Here is a 15,615-nt window from a genome sequence, read left to right on the forward strand (position 1 = left end):
TGTTTCTCAATTAGCAATACATATAAAGTTCATAAATGTAACAACAGCAATTTTGTGAGGTAGCCGACTTGCTCAAAAGTTATATCACGCCAAATAAATTGAATGGTACATTGCACAGAATCACTCGTAAATTGTTTGCGTTTCAAATGAAGGGAATGAAAGAGATCAAAATTTTCGTCGTGGTTTTGGTGATCTGTTCACACAATGCATTCAATTTTTCCAAGAGATTCAGATTATTCTCAAATAATAAAGCAAAAGAATGAGACAAGCATGGAAGAAAGTCACTGGTCTATTTGACATTGTGCATAAAGTTGGTATACTTGTTTCCATTTCGCATAGTCCAACACACGGCTAATTGAGTTATTTTATCACAGCGACCAGATTGGATGAACCTTACCCTCGTTTGGGAAAATCAACAGTTCCATGGTGCTGAGAGAAACGTTGTGATCTGTGGAAGCTGCCTTCACAACACAGCATCGAAAGCAAACATTCCTGATCCCAAGCGACCGATACAAACATGCAATATAATTGTAAGGGATGAGTTTATATGCAGAAGTGAAGAACGGAAAAATCTTGGGGACTGGACAGAAGATTCAGAATCTTAGGGGTAAAAACCATGTGTAGTGCAAATGTGCAATGTACCGACCCAAGAAGGAAAAGATGGTGCACACTTTTTGGCAAACCATCTGATCGATGAACCTGCCATTGTGCCTCTGAGTGGTAACTATCGTACCTAAGAGCCCTACATGATAAGCCACACAAAAGCCCTTTGAATTTTTGGGCACTCTTAACCAAATCCAACGTACGTTCCTGTCCCCACCCCACCACCCTTCTCTCTCCTCTCTCCTCTCTCTCTCTCAACACCTCATGTGCGTCCTGTCCTCTCCTACACTACACGTGATCCTGTCCATTCTGCTCCTCTTCCTCTCCTTTATTGTATTTTTCCACTTCTCGGCTTTTCATTGCTACTCTATAAAAGCGTGATTCGATTGAGTTTTCTTTCTTCTTCCTGGTTCGAGTGATTCTGTATCCATTGTCCAACGTAATCGACAGACAAACCCACACGAACGTCTAGTTACTTTCTTCGTAGACTGATCGAGAGAAAAGTCATCATCTTCCTCATTCAGAGCACTCTGCTTTGATGCTCCAGAGCTCATGGAGGCCTACGTAGATCTCACGTGGCCCAATCAGCCCTACTTTGGAACGGAGTAAAAAAAAAAAAACGCATGATGAGGAGAAAATCAAGTCATGATGATAGAAGCTGAATAGTGGCAAGCTTTTGGATCACCTTAACAGGGTGTGGGGGACTTCTTTCTCCTAATTTCACGTCGTGGAGAAAGATGCGTAACGAAAAGGCCCTCTATGTCTGTTGAATAGGGTCATACTTCCTCTGCCACGTCATTATCTCCCAAACATCAGCTTCATTTTGAATCAGACCATTCACTTCATTCCCAGTTCCCCTTAACAGTGATTCCTAGCCATAATAGGCGTCACCAACCTTCCAATCTTACCCCCGGTCCTTTCCTACCGTCTCGAGTCGTTACATTTTTTAAGGAATAAGATAATTTTTAGTATCTAAATTTTCCAAGTTGTATTGAGTCATAAAAAATTATAAGTAAGTCAAGAAACAATAGACACTAAGAATTTGATTCTGATGAGTGATGCAAGTCTACTTACCTAATGCCCCTAGATAAATAGTTTAGAGAATAATAAAGAGATTTTAAAATAATCAATTAATTTAAGTTAAATTTTAAATATCAGATTTTAAAAATTTGCAAGTTTATTTTTTAATTTTATAACTACATTATGATAAATTTATAGTTTTTTTTAAATTTTAATATGGTTGAAGAATTAAAAAATTTTATTTTGCTTGTTAAAATTTAAAATAGAAATTGTAAATTCATCACAGTAGAATTACAAAATTAAAAGACTGAGTTGTAAATTTTTAAAATTTAACACTTAAAACCTAACTTAAATTAATTGATCATCTTAAAACCTTTCTTTCATTCTCCCTAATTTAATTTAATTAAATGGCTATAAGAAATTTTGATATCACATAATATTTGAGAAATATCGAATTTTAAAAATTTGAAGAAAACAACATATATGAGAGTGTTTTTATTATGAAGGTTATTTTAAATTTTTAGATAAAAATATATATAATTTTTAAGTATTGATAAAATTCATAACTATAATTAAAATCCTCTTTGAAATGAATCCAAATCCTAGAAACTATAGGGACATTATTTCAAAATTTAGGGACTGCACCAAATAATGTTAGATTTTTTTTAAAAAAATATAACTTTAAATCTTTGTACTTTATTTAAATTTTATTATAGATCCTACACTTTTTTTTTTAAGTTTTAAGTTCTTATATTTTTATTTTTTGGTGTTCTTAATCTCTATAACAGCAGTCATGGAGGGACCTAGAACATTCAAAAATAAAAATGTAAGAATTTAAGAAATTTAAAAAAAAGTACATAAATCTATAATAAAATTTAAATAAAATGTCAGAATCTAAAATTATATATATATATTTTTTAACATGTTTGACAAAAGAAGAAGAAGGGAGAGTCATAAGTCCTTCATCTGATAAGGCTCATTGTGACAGCCACATCATGGGCTTCAAAAGCCCATTTCTTAAGTCTAATAGATGGGCTCGGTACAGGCCATATAACTTAGAAATGAGCGATTCATCTGAGCTAGAATTATGATTATGTTTTTGGGCACAGATCTGAGCTGTAATTAAAGCTGACCAATCAGGCAAAATGCTCTCACGGGCTGACAGGCGAAGATGTCGGTGGCAGGGACGGAGGGTGACGGCGGGACACTCCGGCTGATATACACGTACGGGACCCTGAAGAAGGGTTTTCCCAACCACCCTCTGCTGGAGGACCTAATAGGCACGAAAGACGCCGTTTTCATGGGAAGCTGCGAGACCAGAGAGCGATACCCCCTCGTGTGCGGGCTGTACGGCGTGCCCTATCTGATTCACCTGCCCGGGTCGGGTCACCACATCAAGGGAGAGCTGTACGGAGTGACCAGGCGAGGGCTGACCCAACTGGATGAGCTAGAAGGAGTGAGGATGAGGCATTACGAGCGCCGCCCAATCCGAGTGGCGATGGAGGGATCGGCGGAGGAGGCGGAGGCGGAGGCGTATTTCGCGCACAGAAGCTACGGCGAAGGGCTGTGGAAGAAGAGAGGAGAAGCCGGGATGAAGGAGTACGGATCGGAGAATGCGTTGGATTACGTGAAGTCAGAGCAGAGGACGAAGGACAAGAGCCTTGTTGAAGAGCTGTTTGAGTTTGTGGGTTCAGTCCCAGCTGGCGTTGGTGATTAAATTTGAGAGAAATGATAAGATGAAATTGATTATGCAATAATCATGGAATTATTATTAGTTGTAATAGTATCTGTATTAATTAAAAAACAAAAAAAAAAGGGATGACAAATAATGCTGCTGTTTGAGTTTTTATGTTATCACTTATCAGTTGGATCCGATGCCTGTTTCCTTGTTTTCACCTCTCAATCGCGATCCTCCATTCCAATTGTATGTGTAATTTGTAAACTGAAATATACTCACAAGGCAGTTCTTTTTAATTCCAACAAAAGGAATACTCAAATTAAAATTGTGAAAAACCAACGGACTATTTTCAAGTAAATAGATTTTGGAAGAGCTTATGTAATACAGAACCTGTGTGTAACCTCGCCTTTTCACACCTAGCTACTTTCTTATAAATGGACTGGCAACGTAAATAAAAATAAGAAATGAAATTCTGTTGGGTTATGGTTGACAATATAGAATAGTGAGATATATATATATATATAAAATAAAAATAAAATGAAAAAACTATTTGATATGGACAAGAAAAGAAAGAGAATATTTATCAAGTACTATAATATTTTATTAGAATAGAAATATTTTAAAAAGAATAAAATTAAGCTATCGAACAAACAAATAAATGAAATTAAATGGCTTAAATAACGTTAAGTTAGAGAAGAGAGATTTTGATAATCTTTCATTGGCATTTTTAGTTCTTTTCATCCTATTTCATAGAACAGTCGTCCTGTTTCCATTATTGATTGAATTGAAAAGGTGTTGGGGAAGAAGGTGGAAACAAACATTCCCAAATCACTTGGTCCATTCATGCTTATAATAAGTAACATATTTAGAAGCTTTTTATGATTCTGTCTGTAGGCCGTTTTACAAAATCTATATACGAATCAATTCACTACTTTTTCCCCAATAATGCCTTAGTATAGTTATTAGTGTTAGGTAATCGTGGAAGAGAAAAGGATTGAGAGAGATGTGTAATATTAATTAAGCTGGAATTTGTTGCATTCAATTATAGTGATAGCTGAGCTAAATTTTAATTTTATTTTGGCCCAATCCAACACATCGTTCTAGAATTGCAGCACCCAACACAATCTGCAACATGCATGCATTGTGTTTATTTCCAGCACCCATGTGTAGTTGTGAATTCACATCATCTGTAGTGTTTTTCCCCAAAGCTTAAGTCTTCTGTAATTTCTTTCATAACATTATTAGCAATATTATGTCATCACATGAGATATGCGAAATGTTCGCAGTTCAAGCACAAGCTAGAAGGAGTCGGATCTTAGAAATAACTTCCCTATTAGGACATCGAGTGGAATATTCTGCACCTTTGTGTACATCGACGGCTTTGAGTAAATCCTATTCAAGGATTAACTTGCAGTATCCAAGATCCCAAGCCATTATGAGTCCCCACATACAAGCCCAGAGTTCAGCAAGCGATGGCTCACAACCAGTCATGTTGAATATATATTCAAGTATTAAACCTTGAACTCACCACAAGGATCTTGAATCATGCCACCATGTCCTGCAATATTGTGAGTTACAGAGAAAGCACTATTCATATTTAATTTAACCCAAGCATCTGTCAGTGGATTCCAGGTGCTTACTAAACCATCTTTTTCCTCCACATAGTACCTTGGAATTTGCTTCGACACTCTTTGAAAGTATTGATGATAGCCACTGTTTAAGCATGAGTGGTTGCGTTAGAGGTGTCCCTTTCTTGAAATATTCTCTCATTTTGCCTTCTCCAAATAAACTAGCAAGCAATTGACAGTGATAGATAATATATATACATATATATTAAGATAGATAGAGGTTGATAATACACACACACACAGATATATGTATATATATGTTGATGATAGTGATACCATGCATAAATAGGCTCATGAGGACTAGAATATATGACAGAGTGATTAATGGATCATCATACGGAGGGAATAGCACAAGAACAGGCAAGAGAAGTGGAAGTTGCTTTGAGGATCAAGTGGCTAAATCCTAGAAATCACATATGCTGTATGCTTTGCCTCCAAATCCGATGTCTCCCACCTCTTTCTACTCCATAGAAATCGTCGATTTAATTGAATGATTGCCAGAGATATGGAGAGAAGGCTAGATCAAAACTCTACTTTTTCTTATGCGCTATACTTTAATCCAATGATTTATATGATTGTAGAGAAATTATTAAAATGCATTCTGATCATATAGATCATTATGCATTTTAACTCACTATTTCATTCATTTCTAGTCAAACATAAATTTTCAAGCACTGATAAGATCTTATAACTATAATGTGAACACTCATTGGATAACAAACTTTGGGACACTTGTAGAATTGAAATATGATTTGTCCATTCTCATTGGGAAATTATCTTAGCTTCATCAATGCTATGGGTAATTTTGTTATTTTTAACAAAAGTGTCCAAAGCCCCCAACACAAATATCGACTGGGAATTAATTTCCATCTCTCCACTGTGCGGACTCAAATTAAAGTCATCTTATCAACAACTATTGCCCTCTCCTTCGGCCCCAAGTATGTCCCCCCTGTGGCTTTACATTGCATGCTCTTGTCCGCCCTTTTTTTTAAACACTATTATTATAATCAAATTAATCAACTTAATCAGTTTACTTGGGTAAGCATACCATGTGCCAGTGTTGCGTAACCTCATATATGTCTTGATGGTTTCAATGTAATAAAATTCAATAGTATTGAATTACTCTCTCTAACTCAATTTATAAGATACTTTTAAAGGAGATTCAATGTTTCAAAATATAAAATACTTTGATAAAAATAAAGTTTCATTCATATTGCTTTTTTAATACTCTCTCTATCCTAAATTATAAGACATTTTTAGAGAAAATTTAGCGTTTTCAAAATATAAGACACTTTAATAAAAATAAGATTTAATTAATGATAGTTTTTTAATATTACCCTTCTCATATATTCTCTCTCTTTAATATTCTTTTATCAATGGAGTATTAAATGAATGACATTTTTGAAAGTTTCTATTTTTGTCTTGAAAAAGTAAGGTTATAAAATGTATTTAATGAGTTTTATTGGTAGGTGAGATTTTGTTTAAAAGTGTCTTGTAATTTGAGACGAAGGGAATATTATCCTTTCTATGTATTCTCTCTCTTAAATATTCTTTCTCAAATAGAATACTAAATAAAGGGTATTTTAAAAAGTAAGATTGTAAAGTGTATATAATAAATTTTATTATTATATATAATTTTGTTTAAAATATTTTATAAATTGGGATAGATATAGTATAATTTGATAATTTTAAAAAGAATATCAACGAAGGACTCCTAACAAAATTTAATATTTGATAAGAATTTTTGACAAATAAACATTAACAAATCAACAAGTGATATTATTGTTTTAGCAAATATATGATCTTTATATAATTCTTATAAGATATTAAATTCTTTTAGGACACCATTAATATTCTTACTAATTTTTTATTCTCAACGATGATCTAAGACGTGAAGATTAATTGTTAGCAATTGTTTATGTTGAATTTAATTTGTACTAAAAATATCTATGCTCGTCATGGAACACGTCACTTGCCAATAAATACCGGGGCATTCATCCATATTTGTGCCCACTAAAAATTAGCTGATCTTTAAGCTGATTATATGTTGAAACCATTAAAGTTTCCTGTCGGTCTTCATTTTCTGCCTCCATAGAAGTATTTTTCTTTAGTTCTTGTTTTGTAGTGACGTAGTTCTTCCTTTTGGTTTTTCCCTATTTATAAATTTTTTTACTAATCTTTATCTTTGTTATAAATATTATATTGTGTGAATTTTTATTGACTCTCCCCAACTCTTAGCCTTTCATATACCACATTCTATAATTTCTCCAATAATAAATGACTTTAAGAGTTTTTATTATATTTAATACCCTAAATTCAAAAGTTCCATATTGCATATTAATGTAAATTAATCTTGTTATTTAATTTATTATAACTCTTGGATAAAGTTGTAACCTGTGCAGGGCATGTATCGCATGTTTTTGATATCCAAACTCTCATCTTGAATCTTTCCTATGCTTTTTCAAGTTTCTTATATAATAATAAATAACTGGGACAACAATTAGACACGTAGCAATTATTGGCACCGTTAATTCCCTTGGACCGCATGGTGTTTTTCCTCCCCCTGTTTGGCGTCTTCCAATTGAAGACATGTGTCATTCTTTTTTTTTTTTTTAATAGGGCAAAATTTACGCACTTAAAGTTATGTCTTTAATATATTTTCCTTCAAAAAATTGTTGCTATCTGGATGATTGTTTTAGCTCACCAATTAACACTTCTTAAAAGAGTTTTGCACCTTTAGCTTTCCAAAATGAAAAGAAAATAAATAAACCTAATTTTGGTTCCAATTATATCTTTGTAGCCACTGATATTTTTTATGTTCCCCTGTTGTTGCCGCTGCAAGTTTATATGTGGAATCGGCATAGAAAATGCTACATCAAGTCTATTTATTTACTAAAATGCTATCATCTCCAGCTTTCACACTGGTTCTTTTTTAAACAGTGTAAAAAGTTTTTTTTATAGTACTGTTGTGAGTTGGATAAATCATCCAGGTGGTAAAAATTTATTGGAGGAAAGCATAATAAGATAAAGTTTTGGCCATCTTAACATGTCCCCCTTTTGTTTTTTAACAGATTAAGTCAAATCATAATATGCTTGGTGTGATACATTTACATGTATAACTGACGCGACGAGTTTTACCATACAATCATCCTTTATTTGCAACTACCCACAGATCACAGACGGGCGCAGATGATAATGTAATTAATATATTAAGTCCCCACACATCCACAAATTTTGTTGATGAAATAATTTATTTGATTAAGCGCGCGCGCGCGCGCACATATATATGCAAGTCGATACATGTGTATGACCGAAGTAACAGGTTCTTACATACATGCATACATAAAAATCTTGATTTGCTAGCAAATGACATAAGCAGATTCATGGGGATATACACATATAAAACTGAAGAGACAGAGTTTTAACATACTAGACTCCTTTATTTTTGCAACCATTATTTAAACCACCGACTGAGACATATATAATTAAGATCATATAATTAGTGATATGGAATATATTCATTGGGCCATCACATCACACGTGCATGGGCCAGAGCACTCGAAGCCCTTCTGGGCATCAAACGGATCAACCCTGGAAACCACGCAGCTCCATCCTTCTCCACACTCGCACTTCGCTCTGCTTCCACCCTCACCTACTATCTCCTCTACCCCCTCGCTGCACGCATGCAACACAAAACCTCATTAATATTTGAAATCTCATTAGAATGTTTAACTGTGAATAGACTTGATTCGATGCGGGAAGTTTTACATCAAATAAAACTTGTCTTAATAATTAATATATAAAATAAAGGGAGAATAACTCATAAATTCGAGTATTGAAGGTGTTAGTTGATTTATTCTATCCCTCATTTCTTGGGAGTCGCTCCCAATTTCTAAAAAATCTATTGACGTGACGTACATAGAGCAGTTGCAATTTTCACCACATTTAAAGTTGGGTTTGCCGGCATCGGGGGCTGAGGTCTTAGTGATCTCGCATGTCCAACCCTCTCCACATTTACACGAGATGTTGCCCAACTGGCCTTCGACCGCCACTTCCCTGAAAGTTCATGAATCAGATGAGCATGCAGTGCTTCATATAAAAGAATCTCAGGTTTTCAAGTTTGACAAAAACAACAAAATTTCATAAGGTAAACGTCAGAATACAAGTCAGCTGAAGAAGCGATCCCAGTTGGAACAGAAAATCACCTGATCTGGCTTTGAGACGACGCCATGTTCCTTTAATTTTCTTTGATATTCGGTTGGGTTCAAGGACTCCGACTGCCCCTATTTATAGGCTCATTATACTTGTCCATTCCCACTTGATTGCAAACACAATGAGATTTGAGTCATCATGAAGTATTTTGGGCAATTAATTTTGCTTAGGATAATATCATTATTGGCATATCAATTAACCCATCCATTTGTTGTGTACTAGAATTAAACTAGGATGATAAAAACAAAACAATAACCAGCTGGCTTTTGTCTTTGTGGTTCTTTATTTGCTTGACAGTAAACCACCTAGACCAAGGCACAGACAAAATATTATAGTTGTCCTAGTCCTATGTGCCCATGCTTCTTCTTTGGAGAATTATTCATGGGCCTCAGGCAAAGAAATTAAATACCAATAAGGCCCCCAAACTTCATTTATTACCAATACATCTCAAGAGAAGTGCGTGCGTGTGATTTTGCTTGATCATGAAAATACCATGTCGCCCCTGCCAAATAAAATACAAATGGTGGCCAAAAATTCAAGTCTAAATCGATTGCCTCCTAATTCTCACTTGCTTGATTATGCTAAGTAGCTTTATTAGTGGCGAAAATGCATTTTCATTTGAGATCCTAATCACATTTACGTCTTCTGGGACCAGTTAATAATAAATAAAATTCGAGAGTCTTATTGATAATTAATTTTATTACACACATGTGTGAGTAATTTTCGCTTTTTTTTTTGGGTCTGATTTGTTGTTTGGTCTCTTTCAATGAAAATATACAAAAAATATTATTTAGCTATATGCATCATGCATGACGATTGACGGGAATTCAGATATTAACGCTATAAATCTAAAATCGTATTCCTTCTTCTTCTTTTTAATGTTTTTTTTTTAGCCAACCCTTTTTTAAAGGGTAGGCGACTTTGTAAATTTTTATATTTTATTATTTTTTAATTATAATATCCTTTTTAATTAAAAAACATAAAACCTCGTGCAGTGTCCTGTCGGAGATTATTCTCTAGACAATAGACAATAGCACGCATATTGTAAACCGTGCCAACTAAACTTAAAGGAATCCTATCAATAAATTGATAAATCAACAAAACTACGTATATAGTATAAAAATTGACAAGTTATTAATAATTCATCTTATTCTCTTGACTTCATGCATGCTTGTACCCTCATTTATTTATCTTCGTGGATATACGCGATTAGCGCGAGTTAATCGACAAACAGCTCCCACCCCCCCAAACAAAAAAAAAAAAAAAACCAACATCAGACACAGCTTACATTGTATGGTAAAAACAGTAAGGTTTTGGAATCTTACGATTCCCACGTTAGGAAGCTTTACAAGTTAAAAGGAATTTATAGAGGCTCTTCTAGATTCCATTAAACAGGTTAGTTTTTTAGAATGAATTTTTCCACGGGACTCATGCTTAATTATAACATTCGTACTTTCATGTGGATTAATTTTTTCCCCTTCGTATATCAAAGCTAATGTGAAACCAACAAAAAGGACAACACTTGCAACGAAGTCAAATCCACGGACAAGAGATTCATGTCGTTTCTTTGGTTTCAGGGCGCCTAGGAGAATTGTTGCCCTGGACTTGCAGAACTGCGCGCTATTTAATGAAGGTTATATATATTGTTGATGGAGAATTGAGCAGTGCTTTTTAGCTGAAACAAAAGCTCTCCAAGCTAAGGCAATTACCCAAACACAATTCTGATGGATCACTTCACAATTTTTGACCTGAACCTCGCTTCATTGTCCAACCAAAATGCTTCCAGCGAGAAGCGTAGTGTGACCTCTCACTAGCTAGCTAGGACTCTTCTCCTTTTGGGGTTAAGAAACCTGCAGAGTGAACATAAGGACGTATCCTGTGTTTTCACAACATGGCTCTGTCTGAAAGTGAAAAGCATCGTCGTCTTTTTGTGAAATAATCACAACCAAAAGATTTTCTTGCCAAATATCGTCGACTTTTCTCGTAAATACTGCTCAACTGGGTCCTATTGATCTTCAATTATATTAATATTGTATAAATTAATTATCAATTATGCATGCTTTAGTATTGTTTGATGTTTGATTCGTTTCAAGCCAAGTCACTTTGTCTTTTGTTTGTTTCAATGGACAGTGATAGTAGGCTCCATTGCTTTCTATTTATAATTTCTATAATGATAAGAGATACATTCCAATTTTTTTTTTTTGTTTAAATTCATCCTTCTCCCAAATTGTTCTAATTATTTTAAAAGTCACTTAATTCCATACATCAAAGCACTATATTTAGAAGTATTCTTCAGGAATCCTTTTTTCTGAGAAATTCTCGCTAACATTATATTTTTGTCGATTGTAAGATTTGTGCTTTTTTAGCCGCATATGATTGACGTGGGTATGATTATGCATGATCAGAACGATGATGGCAGGTCACAAGCAAACGACGGTGTCTTGGATATAAGTGCATTATTTGGTAGCTAGGGAGATGTGGGGGCCCAATTTCTTATGTTCAATAAATGCGGAAAAAAATAAATAAAAGGGGGATGTCATTGAAGAGCACCCCCAAGAAGAAACATAATTGTTGTTTAGGTTTATATAATTCTGAAATTTTTTTACAGGTCCATATATAGAACTGTAATGAAAATATGTTTTGATGTAAGAAGTTTAAAATACCCCCACCAATATATATATAAGGGCAATATTTTATTTTGTTATTTATTGACGCCGTCACAGAGACTTCTCATGTAAGTCCTGAACACACACGCTCCATGTGGTTGTGTTCTCTCCCACACAATATACGAAAAAAAAAATTCATTGCAATTATTGAATGAAAAATCGAATTAAGGACGAAAGAGAACAATCATGAGGAGAAAGCATATCACATAAACCACACTATGACAAGAAGTAACAATACAAATAGTTGATTGTGCAGAGCATTCATGGCGACACACAAATCGTTTATTATGTATGTGAACGGAGTTTATTTGGCATCAACAGAGTAAAGTGGTGCATGGGGCAGAGCATTACATTGAGTTCAGTCTCTGGAAATGACACAGCTCCAACCTTCACCGCATTTGCAGCACGCTGTATCACCAGCCTCCTTCAACTCCTCTTTGCACACCTTTTCCCCCTCACTACATCCAGTGGAAAAAAGAAGAAGAAGAAGAAAAAGAATCAAATCCAACATTATTTGACACTAGAATCGTAAATTATATAATTTATGAAGACACACATCTTGTACGTAACTAGGTGGGGATCAATAAAGTATATATAGACGTACATAGTGAGGGAGCAATTTTCACCGCATTCAATGGATTTCCCGGCATCAGGACCTGAGGTCTTGGTTACGACACACGCCCAACCCTCTCCACATTTGCAGGACACGTCCACGGAGTTGCCTTCCGGCGTGACTTCCCTGCACACACACATACTGGGACTTGTGATATTCAAGCTATATATGAATCAGATGTAAGATACGCAGCAGTTAATTATTGAAGCAGGTGAATCGAAGCTTTAAGGACTGATATATAAACCATAGTTTTCAGTAGGTAAGATTTGAAGCGATAGAAGAGAAGTAAGTAACATGGAGTTAGGGGAACCTGAGAGTCTGAGACTGAGACTCCATGTTCCTTCTTCTTCTTCGTTCGTCTATCTTTGGTTGTCTCGTGGGTGGTCTGTCCTGCTTATATAAGGATTTCTCAGTTCTGTTTGCCGGCTGCGCGTCTCTCCTTGTTACCTGGACTTGTCTATTCTCATTTGGCAATTAGCTTCTATGGGGTTCTCACTTCCAAATACACATCCTTGTGTTCTTCCCTCTTTGGTTAATTTGCGGGGGAAAAAATTCTGTTCTGTCATGTATAAAAAACAATGTATACATGACAATAATTATTGGGATATTCACCCTCAATTGTGCGGACTAGGATTAAAGTAATCTCATCACTGTATTAGGTAACAAGATCATCGCAATTATTGCCCCTTTCCTAGTTCCAACCGGCTCTTTTTGGTCCACTTGTTTGGTATATATATCTATCTGTGAAGAGACGTTTATTTATTTTTAAATAAAACTATAGTGGGCACCATGCATGGATTGATTATTGACCCTACTATAATCCATCAACGTTTTTTTCAGCTTTTTTTTTTTTTTGAAGCATATGATCTCAAGACAATCATATCTTCATTCATCTAAATTGAATGATTTTAATATTGAAAAAACATTTCTGCATATGATATTTGAGATAGGAATATATAGAATGCATTATCTTGCTTGGTAAAATTAAATAATATGATGCATTATTGAGTAGTGGCAATCAATCGCTGCAGTAGTGATGGGCTAGTGACTTTCATTGGCCGTATTAATCTTTGGGGAAGAGACAAGTAACAAATATTAGAAAAATATCATTTAAGGATCATTAAAGATAAATTAATCGCCTATTTGTTAATTGAAAAATTAAGGATATTATAGTCTTTTTTTATCTAAAATTATTTTCAAATCAACCTTTTAATTCTATAGTAATATTTTAGAATTTTTTAAGTCCTTGTTTAATGTTATCTTCAATAATATTTTTCCCAAAATATTTTTGTTTCTTGCTCCAAATTAAAAATGATTTTAAAAATTGACGATGTGTTTAATGCAATGATGAAATTTATTATAATATTTTTAAACAATAAAGCATTTAGGAATAATATATGCTTTTTTTTTTCTACTGGAATGTCAACTTCTCCATCATCACATGAAACCAGTTTGATTGCTCATCCTCATCGCGTCTAAACTGTTCAAATATAATTTTTACTATAATAGCTTTTGCAAGAGATATTTTTTAAATGAAAAATTATTTTTAACCGTTTATATATTAGATATGAATGGCGATGAGTTCTCGATATCAGTAAAATTTGTTCCTCGTCACATGCATCTGCTAATGTCACACAGAATTTTTCCGATGATATCATCAGTCACTTCACCTCATTTCTGCAGATATATGTTCTTTTCTCAAATATTATGACAAGGATCATTATTAAATAATATAACCGGGGGATAAAACGAATTAATCACATAGAATCTTGTGCTCGTGACTGGGTCCGTGTGCTTATCAGATCATTGGATCTAATTTGCGTCTCCTCATGTACTTTACCTTGACGAAGTATTTTAAAGGGGTCGATCCAGACTCCATTTGATCAGTTTTCTCTCTCTATTTATTTTCAATCCACCCTCCGTTGATCCGAACATTGGATCCTTTAAGAATTATTTTATTTTATTTTTTCCTTTCCCTTTCTTTTCTCTTAATTACTTGAATCTTCTTTTTCTACTTTCAATCTTTCATTCAATCTTTTTCTACTTTGGTTGATGCAAACAACATTTATTTGATCAAGTATAATATCCAATTCGATACATATATAACAGAAGTGACGCACACACGATCAGATTCATGGGGATACATAACCCAAGTGACGAGTTAACTTCAACACACAGTATAATATTGCTTTATTTTGAAACCAACCACACAGACTGAGATAAGGTTATATATTGGAATATTGATTTGGCCTAGGCAGCACAGGTGCAGGGGCCAGAGCATTCGAAGCCCTTCTGGGAATCAGAAGGCTGAACCCTGGAAATCACACAGCTCCATCCTTCTCCACATTTGCAGTATGCTCCGCTACTTGCAGCATCACCCACCTCCTTCACCTCCTCTCCGGGAACTCCTACCCCATCTCTGCATCATCACACAAACCAAATTCATTTCGTTATATGAATTTAGAAAACAAGTTGTCCTCTGACTTGTGGGCAGATCTCAGTGGTGTTGACGTAACGTACATAGAGCAGTCGCAACTTTCAGCACATTTAAAGTAGGGCTTGCCGGCATCGGGGCCTGAGGTCCTGCTGATCTCGCAGGTCCAGCCTTCTGCACATTTGCAGTACACGCTCCCCAACTTGCCTTCCACCGGCACTTCCCTGCTGCACACAAGTGAAGCTTTTCACGAAACAAAATCTCAACATGTAAACGTTAGATCATAGAGGCAATCAGAGTCAGAAAAGAGAACCTGGTCTGGCTTTTTGACTCAGCCATCTTCCTTCTTCGATTTTTGGTGACTGTACTCTCGCTCTCCCACTCCCACATTTATATATGTATTATTCGTCTGTTCCGTTTGCCAATTCGCTTCCCACTTGAACGCTCAAAGAGTCCAAGTTACCCTCTTGTTCTTGAGGCTCCTGTGAAGTACCGTGGGTAAGCTAGTCAATTCATTCAAACTTCGTCTACCCTCTTGCTCATTATTTTATTCTATTCTTTTTAATCCTTTCACTTTCATCTTTATGCAATCTTATAGTCCCTATAATTTAAAAAATAGAAATAATGACCATAAACTGTTAGGCCAGAGCTAATTTCATTGTCTTTATTAACCCCTTTAATTTATTGAAATGGAAATAAATTAATCAGGCATAATTAAAAATAAAAAGGTCAAGGAAAATTAAAATATAGCTTTTATATTG

General features: G+C 34.8%; 3 protein-coding genes across 4 annotated transcripts; 1 reads left to right on the plus strand and 2 right to left on the minus strand.

Annotated features, from left to right (window-relative positions):
• Positions 1 to 2,723: 2,723 nt before the first annotated feature.
• On the plus strand, positions 2,724 to 3,397 carry LOC129284480 (putative gamma-glutamylcyclotransferase At3g02910). The gene has a single exon (XM_054919974.1). The coding sequence runs from the start codon at positions 2,795 to 2,797 to the stop codon at positions 3,338 to 3,340; it is 546 nt and encodes a 181-aa protein (XP_054775949.1). The 5' UTR covers positions 2,724 to 2,794; the 3' UTR covers positions 3,341 to 3,397.
• Positions 3,398 to 8,153: 4,756 nt separating this feature from the next.
• Positions 8,154 to 9,293, minus strand: LOC129321780 (uncharacterized). The gene is made up of 3 exons (XM_054967676.1): positions 9,135 to 9,293; positions 8,848 to 8,985; positions 8,154 to 8,604 (listed from the first exon to the last, which is right to left on the minus strand). The coding sequence occupies exons 1-3, from the start codon at positions 9,158 to 9,160 to the stop codon at positions 8,448 to 8,450; spliced, it is 321 nt and encodes a 106-aa protein (XP_054823651.1). The 5' UTR covers positions 9,161 to 9,293; the 3' UTR covers positions 8,154 to 8,447.
• A 5,191-nt stretch (positions 9,294 to 14,484) lies between these two features.
• On the minus strand, positions 14,485 to 15,323 carry LOC129284569 (uncharacterized). 2 transcript variants are annotated; one of them, XM_054920082.1, is made up of 3 exons: positions 15,168 to 15,323; positions 14,941 to 15,081; positions 14,485 to 14,839 (listed from the first exon to the last, which is right to left on the minus strand). In XM_054920082.1, the coding sequence occupies exons 1-3, from the start codon at positions 15,242 to 15,244 to the stop codon at positions 14,671 to 14,673; spliced, it is 387 nt and encodes a 128-aa protein (XP_054776057.1). In that variant the 5' UTR covers positions 15,245 to 15,323; the 3' UTR covers positions 14,485 to 14,670. The 2 variants fall into 2 exon arrangements, with proteins under 2 accessions (XP_054776057.1, XP_054776058.1); XM_054920083.1 differs by having other exon boundaries at positions 14,941 to 15,078; positions 15,168 to 15,309.
• Between the last annotated feature and the right edge of the window lie 292 nt (positions 15,324 to 15,615).

Source organism: Prosopis cineraria, unplaced genomic scaffold, assembly GCF_029017545.1.
Source record: "Prosopis cineraria cultivar Desert tree isolate PC_DT_omini unplaced genomic scaffold, ASM2901754v1 PC10, whole genome shotgun sequence".
NCBI lineage: Eukaryota > Viridiplantae > Streptophyta > Magnoliopsida > Fabales > Fabaceae > Prosopis > Prosopis cineraria.

Coding starts and splice junctions, on each gene's coding strand:
- LOC129284480 (XM_054919974.1), top strand. CDS start 2,795: ATGTCGGTGGCAGGGACGGAGGGTGACGGCGGGACACTCCGGCTGATA.
- LOC129321780 (XM_054967676.1), bottom strand. CDS start 9,160: ATGGCGTCGTCTCAAAGCCAGATCAG. Junction 8,986..9,134: donor TCGTCTCAAAGCCAGATCAG/GTGATTTTCTGT, acceptor ATGAACTTTCAG/GGAAGTGGCGGTCGAAGGCC. Junction 8,605..8,847: donor GAAAATTGCAACTGCTCTAT/GTACGTCACGTC, acceptor GCATGCGTGCAG/CGAGGGGGTAGAGGAGATAG.
- LOC129284569 (XM_054920082.1), bottom strand. CDS start 15,244: ATGTGGGAGTGGGAGAGCGAGAGTACAGTCACCAAAAATCGAAGAAGG. Junction 15,082..15,167: donor GAGTCAAAAAGCCAGACCAG/GTTCTCTTTTCT, acceptor ACTTGTGTGCAG/CAGGGAAGTGCCGGTGGAAG. Junction 14,840..14,940: donor GAAAGTTGCGACTGCTCTAT/GTACGTTACGTC, acceptor GTGATGATGCAG/AGATGGGGTAGGAGTTCCCG.